The sequence below is a fragment of the Desmodus rotundus genome, chromosome 7 (assembly GCF_022682495.2).
Source record: "Desmodus rotundus isolate HL8 chromosome 7, HLdesRot8A.1, whole genome shotgun sequence".
Classification (NCBI taxonomy): Eukaryota; Metazoa; Chordata; class Mammalia; order Chiroptera; family Phyllostomidae; genus Desmodus; species Desmodus rotundus.
In genome coordinates, this window is record NC_071393.1 from 175,772 (window position 1) to 192,599 (window position 16,828).

The 16,828-nt window shown below is 43.2% G+C and overlaps 1 protein-coding gene and 1 pseudogene across 1 annotated transcript in view; one reads left to right on the forward strand and one right to left on the reverse strand.

The window, feature by feature from the left end:
- The window catches only part of ZNF84 (zinc finger protein 84), a 32,344-nt gene extending 16,155 nt beyond the window's left edge, over nt 1-16,189 (reverse strand). The window contains exons 1-5 of the mRNA XM_071221854.1: nt 15,438-16,189; nt 12,050-12,158; nt 7,853-8,050; nt 3,367-3,493; nt 2,606-2,701 (exon numbers count right to left, since the gene is read on the reverse strand). Of these exons, the coding sequence (XP_071077955.1) occupies nt 2,606-2,701; nt 3,367-3,493; nt 7,853-7,867 (238 nt within the window). The 5' untranslated portion in view covers nt 7,868-8,050; nt 12,050-12,158; nt 15,438-16,189. The remainder of the gene's footprint in view (nt 1-2,605; nt 2,702-3,366; nt 3,494-7,852; nt 8,051-12,049; nt 12,159-15,437) is intronic.
- LOC112310910 (U2 spliceosomal RNA) lies at nt 8,388-8,552 on the forward strand (annotated as a pseudogene).
- Nucleotides 16,190-16,828: the final 639 nt, after the last annotated feature.

Genomic DNA, 16,828 nt, shown 5'->3' on the forward strand with positions numbered 1-16,828 from the left:
GTACACACTCTGTTCCAGGTGGTATGTGATGTATGAGAGACACAAGAGAGCAAGACTTTGCCATCATGAAACTTACATTCAATTAGAAAACCTAATAGATTATATATATATATTTTTTTTTTTTTTTTAACCCACACCTTAAAATATATTTATTGATTTTAGAGAAAGACAAAGGGGGAAAGAGAAACACTGACGTAAGAGAAAAACATTTAAATGCAAAATGGAAATAACAGATGCAAATGTTTCATCTTCTTAAATAAGTTCTAAGCTACTGGAAGGTATTTTCTATGTCTCTTACTTTTTATCACTTTAGTAGTCACTATTAAAGCACTGGGTCTCAAATAATGTGGTGCACAGAAGTCACTAGCGGGTTCTCAAATTACAAATTCCAGTCCCAGAATACCCAACTTAAAAACCACATGTGGCCCCTGACTGGTGCCTCTGTGGCTTGGGCATCATCCTGCAAGCTGAAAGGTCCCCATTCCACTCCCTGTCAGGGCACATGCCTGTGCTGCAGTCCAGGTCACTAGTTGAGGGTGCGAGAGGCAACTGATCAATATTTCTCTTGCACATCGCTGTTTCTCTCCCTCTGTCCCTCCTTTCCCCCTCTCTAAAAATAAATGTTATTTTATTTTATAAAAATTTCATTTATTTAAGTAACAATAAAAAATGTTTATTAAAAAATAAAAAGTAAAAGTAATTAAAATAAATTTAAATTTTTTTTCATTTATTTATTTCTAGAGAGAGAAGGGAGAGAGAAAGAGAGGGAGAGAAACATCGATACGTCGTTGCCTCTCACATGCCTGGCCTGCAACCCAGGCAAGTGCCCCGAAGGAGAACTGAACCAGCGACCCTTTGGTTCACAAACCGGTGCTCAATCCCACTGATCCACATCAGCCAGGGCTAAAAATCAATTTTAGCAGTCCTAACACACACACACACACACATGCATGCACGCGCGCACACACAACCCTACTGAACCATCCTCTGGTAACTGATCTATGATGCTCATCATTGGGAAAAAATATCCCTAGGTAATCTGATGCACACCTGGTTAAAAACATCTGTATTAAAACAATAGGCTTATGAAGACATATTTATTGAATGAGTATAATATGTACCATAATGGAAGACATTAAATTATAAGCCTTTGTATCTGAGTGTGCAAACAAAGCTCAGGAACCAACCAACTAAAAACTATTATACACAATGTGATCAAGTCTAGGAAGGGAAATCAGAAAACAGTGAGAAAAATGTAGGCTGGAGCAGTCAAGAAACATTTCCTGAACATGAACGCACTGAAAACGGAGTCTGTGCAGAAAGGATCAAGAGGTCCTAAATATAGAAAGCATAACACAAATGTTCAGATATCACAACTGAAAACTCTGGGAAATGTTTAAATGGAGTGGACTGTGAATGTGAAAGGGGGAAAGAGACGGCACGGAGGTCACTGAAGAGATTACAGGCTGTAGCAAGTGCTCTTGCTGCCTCATCTACACCCCTCAGCTACACCCAGGGGACACCTACGGCTCGGGTGGATGGTGGGGCTTGCCCCAGGCACCCGCATCTCTCCACCGGAGAACTTTCTTGGTCTGCAAGGGCATGCCTGTTCCTGGTTCCGGAACATTGACTACAAAGTCAATGTTCCGGAGCAATGCTCAGAGATGGCAGTGAGAGGGTGACAGCCAGCTACTTGGTTCCCCAGAGGGCCCCCAGCAGCACCAAGTGCCCATGGCTCACCCCTCGCTTTCTCCCACTGTACTGTGTGAATCACATCCCCAATAAAGTCTTGCCCTCGGACAGTTATCTCACGGTCTGCTTTTGAGGGAACCCGAAGTTGGTCAATGTCAAATAGCAGATAATGAGTAGGAAGGTTTAACTGATCCAAGTAGTGCTGGATGCTCTAGGAACTCACTGAACTTACAAAAGATTAAAATCTGAGTCTCTCTAGCAATTTGGGAACTTCAGGAATGAGAAGGGATGGGCCTAGTTTTAAGTGGGAGTTGAGGAGGGACCGCTTTAAAAATATATATCCGAAGGGGGAAAAACCATAAATAATAGAAAGAATGGTAGAAAGAGATCACTCAAGGTACTCCATGGCATCTAATCTATAGAACAAGCACAGCAGAACCTAATTCAAAAGGGAGGACAAGAACACTGTGTTTGGGAGGAATGTTGACTCCATTCCCTATCATAAGATGGAACAGAGTGGGCTTTCACAGGGTATTTCTCAGGGCGTCAAACACATCCAAAATGAGGAAAAACATAAAAATTCTTAAAGGTACAAGTACAGGTGTCTTTCACCAAAGGGCAAGGGAAGGCAGAAGGAGAGTAAACATGTTAGAGGCAGAAAACCAAACAAGAGGTCAAAGCCCAAGATGTGACAAATGGGGAGTAACATCACAGCCCAGACAAGCTGGAAACATTTCACTTTAAGCTGCAAGCAAAGAAGTCACATGTAAATGTGATTTCCCGAGTAGCTCACGTCAAAGGCTGAGAGATGTGAAAAGGAGCACTCTACGGCACATTTGAAAGATGCCAACCCACTGACCGGCTGAGATTGTACTTCTACCTTCTCCCACCTGCCTGGTCCTCAAACACTCACCTGGAGAGTCTGAACTTGGAATCTCTCCATCTCCTATCCATGGCTCTTCTCCTTGTTCCAACTTGAAGATGACATCAGGTTTCATAAATTCATACCCTGTTCAAGGGAAATAACAAAGGCCTTGGCCCTGAACGCTTGGACTTTAGGGCCTGAGGAATGGGCAAGGTATGGTGCCAGAACTAACCCAGTTAAGCTAACCATCTGTAAATCAACAGATGGTTAATAATTCTCAGGGAAATAGTAATGGTCTCCCTGGTAGCTGACAAAGTCTAAGAAACTATAACTTATAATTCACGTCCAAAACCATGAAACACTTCACAAACTCTAGAGCCAGCCTGCCTGGGTTCAAATCCTGACTATTCCATTTACTCTATCAGTCCTTGGGAAAGGTACTTAACCTTCCTTAGCTTCAATTTCCTCATTAGAAAACAGAGGGAAGTAATCGTACCTGTTACAAAGGATCGTCCTAATGACTAACCGAGGCAAGACATGAACAGTACAGGGAGCACAGGAAGCTGTCTGCACAAGGTGTTTCCGCCACCAGGACTATCACTGTGAGTTTCAGAGGCTGCACAATGTATGACTTCATTATGGAAAAATGAGACCCAAATACTTCACCTCCTGTCACAGTCCAAGAAACTCTGATCTCCTATCTTTAGGCCCAAACTCATTAACAATTTCAGAGCCCCACAAGCTCTCAGCAACTTAAAAAAAAAAAAAGGTATTGGGCACAATGAGGTCCTCTGGGAAGCTTTTCTTACCCAATGCCACTAGGCTGCTATAGTTCTCCAACATGACATCCTTGTATAAGTCCTTCTGAGAGGGGTCCAGCAGTTGCCATTCCTTCTGGGTGAAGTCCACAGATAAATCTTCAAATGAGAACGGCTCCTGTAAAAGCACAATCCTGCTGAATCTGAGGCAGTTATCCCCCCGTGATGTAGCAAAGCTGGACCAGAGCTTGAGCACACTGCTCTGACCACAGCGAGTCCGAGACTGCCCTCTGCGCCCTTACCGTTGCATCACACTGTGGGACAAAAGGCCGTAACAGCTTCTTCCTTCCTTCCGTTTACACGCAGCTTTGTGTACATCAGTGAACTCTGTGCACAACAATGAACTCCTCGGATTCTGTTACATTAAAATCTATGGTTTTGTCTTGTTCTTTGAATGACTCATTTATTTACCAATGAATGCTTTTATAACACATGCATTGCACATGTGGAAATTATTAGTTCCCTGCGTTAGTATCTTCTGACAAAAAAAAAGGGCTTAGCAGTTAATTCTGTAAATATTTAATACAGAATTATTTTCAATTTTACCAAACTCTTATGGAACATAAAAGCAAAAACATAACCCTAAACTTTTTGATACCAGCATAACCTTGGTAAGAAAGGAAAAGCAAAGGCCATTCACATGAACACTGATGTGAAAACCCTAAACATGCTACTAAATTATAGTGAGCGACATATAAAGAAATAACATTCAGACTAAATTAGTTTACTACAAAAAAATAAAATAAAATAAAATAAGTCAGCTCTGGCTGGTGTGGCTCAGTGGATTGAGCACCGGCCTGTGAACCAAAGGGTTGCCAGTTTGATTCCCAGTCAGGGTGCATGCCTGGGTTGCAGGTTAGGTTCCCCAGTAGGGGGCGTGTGAGAGGCAACCACACATTGATGTTTCTCCCTCTCTCCCCCTCTGTCTAAAAATAAATAAAATCTTCAAAAAAAATAATAAGTCAAGGATATTCACTACCTTAACAGAGTAAGAAAAAATATATAATCACCTCAAAAGGTGCGCATCAAGTGTACCTGCAACGGGAAGCATGTATGTGACAGGAACTGCAAATACAGAAAAATCTAACAGAGTTAAAAAAAAGCAGGTTTAAAATTTATAAAAAGGACTAGATTTCTGAAGGAAGGAGCCGATGAAAAAGAGAAAATAAACTAAAAATTGAAAAACAATTCACATTTATTTGTTATAAAAAGTTTTGGGAAACTAGGAATTTCAGTGGAATTTCTTTTTACTAAAAAAGGTGTAGCTGAGCCTTGGCTGGTGTGGCTCAGTAGATTGAGCGTTGGCCTGCAAACCAAAGGGTCACCAGTTCAATTCCCAGTCAGGGCATATGCCTGGGTTGCGGGCCAGATACCCAGTAGGGGGCGTGTCAGAGGCAACCACACATGGATGTTCCTTTCTCTTTCTCCCTCCCTTCCTCTCTATCTAAAAATAAATAAATAAAATCTTAAAATAAAGAAAAGGTTTAGCTGATATTTTCAGAACATGAAAAATCTAAGTCTAAAGAAAAACTATTAGAATTATAAGTAAGCTTAAAAAGTCCCTGGATAGCCCTGCCAGTTGGCTCAGTTGGTAGGAGTGTCATCCTGTATACCAAAAGGTTGCAGGTTCAGTCACCATTTGGGAAGCAACTGATTGATGTTTCTCTCTCTCTCTTCCTCTCAAAAAAAAAAAAAAAAAAAAAAAAAGTTTGTATGTTGTTCCAATATACAAAGTCAATATGCAAACATCTACAATATGTCCATGCTTTGGCAACAAAAGCTTTAAAAAATAAATAAATTTGAAGTTACCATTTACTGTCACAATGTATAACTAACTGCAGGTCTGGGGCAAAAAAATTGTGCAGCCCTAGCTGGCGTGGCTCACTGTACCAACCACCAGCCTGTGAACTGAAAGGTCACCATCTTGATTCCCAGTCAGGGCTCATGCCTGGCTGGTGGGTCAGGTCCCTGGCTGGGGGCACATGAGAAGGAATTGATCAATGTTTCCCTTGCATATCGATGTTTCTCTTCCTCAATTTAAAAGATAATAAAGAAAATCTTTAAAAAATAGTTGTACAAACTGAGCCTTGAGATATCTTGCCATGGTAGAAAGCAGTATTCTAGTCAATAAAGCAGAAACGCTAGAATTAGAATGTTGTAAGTTTGCAACCCCTAATGAAATACTCCATCTAAGCAATGATAATAGGGAGAAGCAGATATTACGAGCCTCCTGAAAGAACATACCACGACCTCTGAAACACTCATGTCAAAATCTCAAACTTGAATCTGATCAAGGCTCTAGATCAGATCTGTCCCACTTTCTAAGGTGATGGAAATTTTCTTTTTTAAAGAGATTTTATTTATTTATTTTTACAGGGGGAAAGGAGGGAGAAAGAGAGGGAAAGAAACATGTGTGTGGTTGCCTCTCGGATGCTCCCTACCAGGGACCAGGTCTGCAACCCAGGCATGTGCCCTGACTGGGAATCGAACCAGCCAAGCCTTTGGTTCACAGGCCAGCACTCAATCCACTGAGCCACACCAGCCAGGGCGAAGGAAATATTCTTTATCTGTGCTATCCAATTCCTGGCTGTCCAGTTCATGTCTAGTGAGCCCTTGAGGCTGGTGTAACTGAGGGATTTAGTTAATTTAAATTTAAACAGTCCATAGTCAGCCAGCGGCTTCTATATGGGACAGCACACCTCCAAATCTACCAACATATATGAAACACGCTGGGGAAGCAATTGGCAAAATCTGACAGTGGGAAACTCCAGCTTCTTCAACAAGTAATATAGCTAGAAAGTATAAGAGCTGCAAAATGATGAAGAGATTTAAGGGACAGATGAACCAATTGCACTGTATGAACGTTATTTAGATTCTAATTCAAACAAACTATAATGGAAACAGTTTATGAGTTCTGAGACCACTGGGAATTTAAACACTGACTGGATTTGGTGACAGATATTAAGAAGCTGCCTTATTAAAGGAAAGGCTGTAATTGCAATGATCTCACAATCAAAATGTTAAGTGAAAGAAGCAAACACAAAGTGAAAGAACACAAATGAGTCTAGTCTAGCGATTTTCCATCTTTTTCATCTCATGGCACACATACACTAATCACTGAGATTCTGCCCTAGGTGGTGTGGCTCAGTGGATTGAGCACCAGCCTGGGAACCGAAACATTGCTAGTTCCATACCCAGTCAGGGCACATGCCTGGGTTGTAGGCCAGGTGCCCAGTTGGGGGCGTGTTAGAGGCAACCAACTGATGTATCTCTCGCACACTGATGTTTCCTCCTTCCTCCATTCCCCTCTCTAAAAGTAAATAAAATAAAAATTAAAAAATTTCTGCAGCACCCCCCAAAATATATTATATTATTTCCCCATCTGATTTTTTAAAAAGGTGTAATTTTGATACATTGACACTGGATGGCTATCGTTGTGTTAGATGTTGACATTTTCTTAGTTGACCATCTCAGGAAAAAGAGGTCTGTGCCCTGACTCAGTGGCCAGGAGCCCTGGCGGCACATGGGCTGAGGGCCACGAGCCTGTGCGGCAGCACACAAAGCCAACCTGCAGTGCTCAATGGTGGAAAATTAGAGACAAAGGTGTAAGGGAAAGCAAGAAAACGGCTGTAAGCCAGGGTCCTGGTTGCGACCATCAGGAGGAAAGAAGTTGTGACAGGAGAGGGCACATGCGGATGTCCTCTGTCAGGAGGGGGAAGTTATGAACTATAATCGTACTCAGCTGAAAATTCATTAAGTTGTTCTTTTACTTTTTATGTACTTTCCTGTATGTGATTCTGCTTCACAACAGGAGGTAAATAAATAATTATGGTCACTAAGTCCTGCTTTGTCAGTTTTGCTTTGGGTCACACTCTGTGTAAAACTATGAAAAATGCCCGTAAGATCTGTGTATTTATTATAATGTTCCTCTTCAGGACATTATCCCTTATATCATTTATTCAAAACTTCATCAAGGCATGACCTAGGAATATTTACTTTCTATGAACAATTTGCATAATATAACTCACATAAATGTTCATATGTATCTACTATTACAATTGCCAAAAATCTGAGAACCAAGATTGCAGCTCATATTCAGTAATCATCAATATGAATATACTCAGTAATTATGGTTTATAAAAACTGAAGCCTTAAGAATGTCTCAGGGCCCAGTTAATGTGTTAATGCTCCAATTTTGTCCCACTCTGAATCTTCTCTTCTGAGGCTATTTTCTCCTGATTTGTCTTTTTTTTTTTTTTTAATCCTCACCCAAGCAGATAGAGCCTGCCTGGGGAAGGAAATGCACCCTAGACCAGGACCAGGAATCAAACAATAACCTTTAGATTACAGGACGATACTCCAACCAAGCCACAGGGCCAAGGCTCCCAATTTCTCAACTATTCTTTTCTATTTCATTGGGAAGCTTACACACTTCTAATCCCCTGGAAAAACAATGAGGCATAAACAATCCACTCACCTGCAACATGGTCATTTTCTGTTTTCTGTGTAAGATGATTAGCAAGCCTGAGATCTTTGAGTTTCCTCTGCTTGCACCGCCAAGCTCTGGTATGGGGTCCTGGCTAGCTCTTTCACAATGAGAATGAATTCCTGGCTCCAGGAACTCCTTTCTTATCTTGCAAGAGCAGGCTCACTGTGGGGAAGCAGGATCTGTGGACTTAGGGACAAATGCAATTCAACTGGTATATTGACACTGCACCTAAGATCTTCCTCTTGCTAAGAACTGGGAATTCGTGACCTGCTAAAGCCAGAGTGTCTTCTACATAACTGAAACAGGCTATGGGGTAGCAGTGGAACATGGTGTAAAAGAGCAGCAGAACTCTATGTTTCTGTAAACAGATAAAAAGTAACAGTAATAAAGTCAGTCTGAGGTCCATTCAGTATTCACTGTGGACAGTAGAGTCTAAGTTACTTTAAAAGGTGCTGTGAAGACACTCCATTTTAAACAGATGGAATTTCGGGAAGCTTATGTGATCTGCATTAAAACAGACTGGATCGCTTCTCGGCCTTTTGGCTAAGATCAAGTGTAGTTATGTTCTTAACAATCTAATATCTGATACGTCCTCTATCTGAGGACGATATGTTAAATGGGTTTTTGGAGCAGGGAGATGGATAGGAGCTTGCTCTGTGCACTCTGTACAAGGAACAGTGTACCAAAAAATACACAATAAGTAAATAAAGCAGAGAGGTGTTGCAATAAAACTTTTCCCTTTACTGGCTATGTGACTTTGGGTAAAAACAAACTTCATTTTTAAAAATTTATTAATTACTACTATTATTATTCTTAGAGAGGAGGGAAGGGAGGGAGAGAGGGAACATCAACGTGAGAAACATCAACCGGTTGCCTCTAGTATGCACCCTGACGGGGGGTCAAACCCGCAACCCAGGCATGTGCCCTGAGCAAGAACTGAACCAGTGACCTTTCTGTTTGCAGGATGACACCCAGCCAAGCCACACTGGTCAGGGCCAAACTTCATTTTTATGAGCTTTAGTTTCCTATTATAATCTTCAACCTATAACCTTCTATAACCTATGTCTGCCAGCTCTATCAGCTTCTGAAGGACATGTGTTAGATCTCCCAGTATGATTACAGATTGGTGAGTTTTTCCTTGTAAGTCCACTGATGTTTGCATTACGGGCTTGAGACTATGCTGTTTGATGTTCAGAGATTACATATTTCAGGGGAATGATTCCTTCATCATTATGTAATGACACTCCATATCCCAAATAATGCTGCTTTCTCGTCTTCTAAGTCTCTGTGCCTTTACTTGCTAAAACGGTAGAGAGCGTGGACCTCTGGCTCACTCCACAGGATCCTGAGCATTACATGAGCTATTAAAAGGAAAGTGCCTAGGTCTTTGTAGTAACAACAGCTAACGTCTGTGTCTCTTCTACACGTTAAGACACAACACTAAGCACTTTATAATTACTCTCACAGATGACTCAGTAAGGCATTTAGCATAATCTCCACTTTACAGAAAAACTAAGACCTGGAGTGAAACTGTGCCCAGGACTGCACAGCTATGAAGCAGTGGAGCTGGAATGTCATGTCCCTCTTGCCTTGTTGAGGGCATTAAGTACCAAAATCACAGTGTCACTGGGTATGTTTATTCACATGTCCACCCATATACCTTAGAATTAGCCCTTCTTTCCATGCACAAATTCAGTCACCGTATTTCCATAAAAACACAGCTGGAGAAGAGCTGCTCACCGCTACACCATACTATAGAGCAGCACTCAGAAAAGAAAACCAAGCTCCTCCCTTTCCTGCCTCTCTGTGATTCGAACTTCAGCGCCCACTCAGAAACGCGTACGGAGGTTTCTCACAGCTACACCAGAAGTTATTCCTTTACACCTTAAATTATGAAAATACATGCATCTTAGAACAGTAGCTGGCACACATCAGCATTGAACAAATATTAGCCATAATTATTACTACAAAAGAAAAACATGACAATGAAATTTTGAAATGCATATCAACTAAATAAGAAGTATCATATTACCTATGATATAACCACACAACAGACAACCACTCTTAAGAGATGGTGGAAAATATCTGTATATTTTTAACAACAACAAAAAAAATACATGGTACATTTAAAAATTGTTGTTGTCACCCTGGCTGGTGCGGCTCAGTGGATTGAGTGCCTGCCTGAGAACCAGAGGGTTGCTGGCTGGATTCCCAGTCAGGGCACAGGCCTCAGTTGAGGGCTGGGCATGCGAGAGGCAACCACACACTGATTTTTCTCTCCCTCTCTTTCTCCTTCCCTTCCCATCTCTATAAAAATAAATAAGTAAAATCTTTTTGAAAAAATGGTCTTTGTCTTTTTCCCACTACAGAAAGACCATCTTACCAGATTCATAAATATAGTTCTAGAGTATCAACAGCTTTCTTATATAAAACAATGAAAATGTAGAAGATAAAATATACTCATAATAGAAAGAATGAATACATAAAATATGTAGGAATATACTTGACAAGAAATATGTAAGATCCACATGAAACAAACTGAAAATACCAATGGGGACTATAAAAATAGACTTCATACATGTACAATTTGGTCTTCTTCTGGGATAGAAAGACTTCATATTATACTAAAGATAATTTAGTCAAAAATGATTTATATCTTTATTAACTCAAATCATAATCTCAAAAAGTTTTCCTTCAACAAGCAATTCTAATGTTCATCTAGCAGCAAAGATGTTCAGGAACAGTGTGGAACTTTATGGAAATACAAACTAATAACTGCAGACAGGTCCCTGTGACATTAACACATTTTATAAAATTATATAATCAGAAAAGCAATTTAACACTGACTGAAAAAAAAGATATACAGATGAATAAAGCGTTATAGTCCAAATATCTAAGAATTTAGGATGCAACTGCTATTCCAAAGCCAAGAGTAAGTGGATTACTTAATGAACACAAGCGGTAACATCTGAAAGAAAGTAAAGCTAGTTATGTATCTCTTACATTACAACACACTACTTCCAGGCCGATTATGCACACCACAATACCACCTGAAGAAAACACAGATGAGTATTTAGGTAACGGGGGGGGGGGGGTAGATTTTTCCAAGCATGATACAAATGTAAAAGCAACAGAGCTTTTTTCAAAAAAGCTAATACATTTAAACATTAAAAAATGCAGAAACCTGTATGTGGCTAAAAATATATCAATCATAAAGAAGACACATACCCACGCCAGGAAAACACACCCTCAACAAATATGTCATTTCATTTGAATTATGTTTCCACTTCACCTCATTTCACGTAATAATAATTCTAGCATTTTGCCCTGGCTGGTGTGGCTCAGTGAATTGAGCACTGGTTTGCAAACCAAAGGGTCGCCAGTTCTATTCCCAGCCAGGGCACATGCCTGGGCTGCGGCAGGGTCCCCAGTGCGGGGTGCATGAGAGGCAACCACACATTGATGTTTCTCTCTTTCTCCTTCCCTTCCCCTGTCTAAAAACAAGTAAATAAAATCTTTTTTTAAACATTCTAGCATTTTAATGAATAAAACTATGTTTATCAGTGAAACCATTTCCTAAAGCACATAGCCCAATCCACAATGTGGTTTTTAAGTTTCCTTTGTAATTTTGTCAGAGACTATTTGGTGACGTTGGTGACTAGCTGGGTTTCAGTGAGAGCTTGTGAAGAGCAGAGAGGTCAAAAGGAGGTAGATTTACTGCAAATAATATACAGAATAGAGAATTTCAGGCGAACGGGGTTGTGTTAAGTCATCAGCAAGGCAGTTAAAAAGTATTCCCGATAATTTAAGTTTCTTACAATGAAGACTTGCACTTATTTTACTTTAATTTAAAAAATGTTTTTGAAAGTTGGCCCTTGCAGGGCAAGCCCCACCCCTAAACTTTTTTGTTTTAAAGATTTTATTTATTTCCTTTTAGAGAGAGGGGAAGGGAGGAAGAAAGAGGGAGAGAAACATCGATGGCTGCCTCTCACACACCTCCAGCTGGGGACCTGGCCCACCACCCAGGCCTGTGCCCCAACAGGGAATCAAACTGGCTTTCATTCTGCAGGCTGGTGCTCAATCCCTGAGCCACATCAGCCAGGGGCCACCCCGAACTCTTGTACTTGGCTGTCACACGTCCCCTCATCTATGGAGACTTAAGCTCTTCACTGGTGTTTTTTTTACCTTGGCCATTTCCTGCAGAACACTGCAGCTCTTGGTGACAGCTCTCACATTTATCTTCAGAAGGAAACTACCTTCGTCTTCATCCTGTAGTCCCCCTCAGCATCAAGTTCTGAAAGAATTTCAGAGGAAAGAAAAAGAATAAAAAGTAACATTTATACTTAAGGGTCAATGTCCTATACACCATATTGTCTTTTTTAAAGCATTCAGCATACAGGTTTGGCAACTTGCCCAGCATCAATGATGCACCCAGGAAGCAGAGGATCTGGGGCACTAGTCCCATGCTGTCCACCCCAGAGTCAGTGACTGCGGCCTCTCAGCAGTCCTGGAGGGAGGGAAGGCCCTGTTTATGTTCCCAGTACAAGAGCGATACAGTCCCCTGTGCAGAAAAGGTGGCACAGGGCAGACTGAGCATAACAACAAGAGAAAGAGAGGTTCTTACAGGCCAGTTGAAAAACTCCTCGGGTAAATTTAAACTCCTCAATTGGGATAAAATATTCCAATTTACAAAAAGATATTCGTGATATATTGTAATGGCTTTAAGCTGCACATGCAGCATATTCTCAATTTTGTTTTTGAAAAGTAAATATAAATAAGATGTACTGAAGACACACACACACTTACTGGCCAGAAGAAATGGACCAAAACGCTAGCAGACTCCTGTTAACAGGACAAAGATTTGTATTTGAAAGTTTACCAAGATTCTCCAAACTGACTACAGTGAACATATTTTAAATTTATAATGGAAAAAAGTATAAAGATATACACCTTTAAAAAAGACTTTATTTACTTAGAGGAGACAGGAAGGAGATAAAGGAAGCATTGACTGGTTGCCTCCCACGCCCCAAACCAGGGACCTGGCTGGGGACTCCGGCCTGTGCCCTACAGTGAATCCAACCAGTGACCCCAGGGAGCCATACCAGTCAGGGCTAATTTCTTTTTTTTAATGTTATTCCTTAAACCAAGAAAACCAGGGGCAAGCAGAGCAGTTTCAGTCTAACACTACATGGTTGAAACAAAGTAAACAACATAATAATTAAATTAAAAAGTATGTTTTAGGGCTTCCAGCCAAGATGGAGGTGTAGGTAGACACACTGTGCCTCCTCGCACAACCAAAAGAAGGACAACAACAATTTAAAAACAAAAAACAACCAGAACTGACAGAAAATCGAACTGTATGGAAGTCCGACGACCAAGGAGATAAAGAAGAGGCATTCATCCAGACCGGTAGCAGGGGCGGAGACGGGCAGCCGGGGCGGAGAGGACTTGCAGCAAGGTGGCGGCTGGTGGACCCCGTGAGGCAGCGGATTGTGGAGCAGGGCAGGCCAGGCTGCAGCTGGCTGACCACACAAGGTGGTGGCTAGTGGCCCCAGCGGCCCCACATTCGCGCATAGATAAACCGGGAGGAACGGCGGGGGAACGAAGCAGACCTCGCAACCCAGGGCTCCAGCTCAGGGAAATAAAGCCTCAAACCTCTGATTGAAAACGCCCGTGGGGGTTGAGGCGGCAGCGGGAGAAACTCCTAGCCTCACAGGAGAGTTCACTGGAGAGACCCACAGGGGCCTAGAGCGTGCACAAGCCCACCCACTCGGGAACCAGCACCAGAGGGGCCCAGTTTGATTGTGGGTAGCAGAGGGGGTGACTCAAATCCGGCAGAGAGTGGAGCAAGTGCCTTTGCTCCCTCTCGGCCCCTCTCCCATGTACAGGGTCACAGCACAGCAACCAGCGTTACCCTGCCCTGGTGAACACCTAAGGCTCCGCCCCTTTACGGAACAGGCACACCAAGACAAAAAAAATGGCCCAAATGAAAAAACAGATCAAAGCTCCAGAACTAATACAACTAAGCAACAAAGAGATAGCCAACCTATCAGATGCACAGTTCAAAACACTGGTAATCAGGAAGCTCACAGAATTGGTTGAATTTGGTCGCAAATTAGATGAAAACATGAAGGCTATGCTAAGAGAAACAAAGGAAAATGTACAGGGAACCAATAGTGACGGGAAGTAAACTGGGACTCAAATCAACGGTGTGGACCAGAAGGAAGAAAGAAACGTACAACCAGAAAAGAATGAAGAAACAAGAATTCAGAAAAATGAAGAGAGGCTTAGGAACTTCCAGGACATCTTGAAACGTTCCAACATCCGAATCATAGGGGTGCCAGAAGGAGAAGAGGAAGAACAAAAAATTGAAAACTTATTTGAACAAATAATGAAGGAGAACTTCCCTCATCTGGCAAAGGAAATAGACTTCCAGGAAGTCCAGGAAGCTCAGAGAGTCCCAAAGAAGCTGGACCCAAGGAGGAACACACCAAGGCACATCATAATTACATTACCTAAGATTAAACAGGAGAGAATCTGAGAAGCAGCAAGAGAAAAGGACACAGTTACCTACAAAGGAGTTCCCATAAGACTGTCAGCTGATTTTTCAAAAGAGACCTTGCAGGCAAGAAGGGGCTGGAAAGAAGTATGCAAAGTCATGAAAGGCAAGGACCTACATCCAAGATTACTGTATCCAGCAAAGCTATCATTTAGAATGGAAGGGCAGATAAAGAGCTTCTCAGATAAGGTCAAGTTAAAGGAGTTCATCATCACCAAGCCCTTATTATATGAAATGTTAAAGGGAGTTACCTAAGAAAAAGAAGATCAGAAATAGGAACAGTAAAAATGACAGCAAACTCAGTTATTAACAACCAAACCTAAAACAAAAACAAAAGCAAACTAAGCAAACAACTAGAACAGGGACAGAACCACAGAGATGGAGATCACATGGAGGGTTGTCAATGAGTGGGAGGGGGAGAGAAGCGGGGAAGGTACAGAGAATAAGTAGCATAAATGATAGGTGGAAAATAGACAGGGGGAGGGTAAGAATAGTGTAGGAAATGTAGAAGCCAAAGAATTTATAAGTATGACCCATGGACATGAACTATAGGGGGGAATGTGGGAGGGAGGGGGTGGGCAGGGTGCAGTGGAGTGAAGGGGGCGGAAATGGGACAACTGCAACAGCATAATCAATAAATATATTTAAAAATAGTAATAACAAAAAAAAGTATGTTTTAATGAGAGCAAAAAGCATCAAAGCTGGGGAAAATAGATCATTTCTTCCCACTCCCTCTTTTTCATATGAAAATTGTTCAACCCAGAAAACGGTGGTCAAGTCAGTGATGTCCTGTCCACAAAAGCTACTGTCCAAAGTCGATTCCCCCCCCACTCCCGGGGGCTTGGCGGTGCCAGGGGTGGGGGGGACTTTATTTTATTTTTCTTTAAGGGGAGAAACCCTTTAAAAATTTCCACTGAACAATGTAGAGCGGGGATGAGTGCAATTGGGTTGGAGGAGACAGCAGGCCCGGCAAGCGTCCCCCTGGCCACCTACGCGGGCGCCACAGACACTCACGCAATCGGTTCCCCGGTGCGGCCACAGGGTCCCAGCCTGCCAACGGGACCAGGCCAGGGATCACAGCCGAGCACATCCAAGGATGCCACGGGCGGGAGGCACTGCTTTAAAAAACCGACCTGAAAGATAACGTCCCGGAGAGGCGAGAACCCAGGAGGCCGACGGAACGCAGCCTCAGGAGAAAGGGCTGTGGGCCACCCAGAGGCGGCGTGCTGACTTCTCCCGACTCGCCGCACGCGCCCCGCGGGCGCCTTCTCGCCAGCACGCGGAGCACCGTCAGGATGCCACAGGGTCCTCAACTCCTCCGAAGGACTGGGGCCCGGGCCCTGACGTAGCTCCCCCGCGCTCTGGCCAGGTCCACCGGCGCCCGCCACACCCTGCCCCAGGCACCCCGGACTCCCCGCCGGCCTAAGTGCGACGCCTACCGGCTTCGAAGCCTGCAGCCCAGCAACCCCTACAGTCCGGGCCGGAACTACACACGCCCCAGCCGCCGGCCTCACTAGAAACGCAGGCCGGAATCCGAAACAACTTCGACACCCACCCACAACACTCCGACCTCGGATGCGCAGGATCCGGAACCACGTGACCCGGCCGCCGCCCCGCCCCCCGGCCAGCACAACGCCCCCGGCCCTCCGTCCTTCGGATGACTCCCGCGCCTCCGCGATTACTGCCGACTGCTGCACCACACGAGGATCTGTCCGCACTCTCCTCTGCGCGGCTGCGAAGGACAAAGAGAGCGCAACCCGCAAGCGTCGGTGACCATGCGAGTGCGCGTGCGCGAGAGCAAGGCGCTTTCGGACTACACTTCCCAGAAGACTTCGCGGTTTGGGCGTCCCGGCGTCCTGGGAACGACCGCCAGCACCAGAGCGAGATCCTTGATTGAGCTTCTGAGAGAGACGTAAATAAACGGTTAGAATTTTGAAGTAGCAGGAATACAAACCTGAAAGTAGGTTAAAAAAGAAAACCAAGTGGCCCGGGCTGGTGTGGCTCAGTGGAATGAGCGCCGGCTTCCAACCAAAGGGTCGGCAGTGCGATTCACAGGCGGGGCACATGGGCCAGGTCACCAGGGGGACGGAAGAGGCAACCACACGTGGATGTTTCTCTCCCTCTCCCTTACGTCCCTCTAAAAATAAATAAATAACATCTTAAAAAAAAAAAAAGGACAATTGGCTTAAGAATTCATTTGAGGAAACTAATACATTATGGGAAGCAGATAGGAATTAAAGGAAAAAAGCAAAGCTGATCCATACTTCAAGGTGGGGGTGGGCAATTATAAATAGTTACCCTCGAAAAAGAGAGAGAAGGGTAGGATGAAAAGGAAGGAATAACAGACACACAGGAAATTGAATGAGGATCCTCTCAGTGCTAAAATACTCAAAGTTTTTTATGAC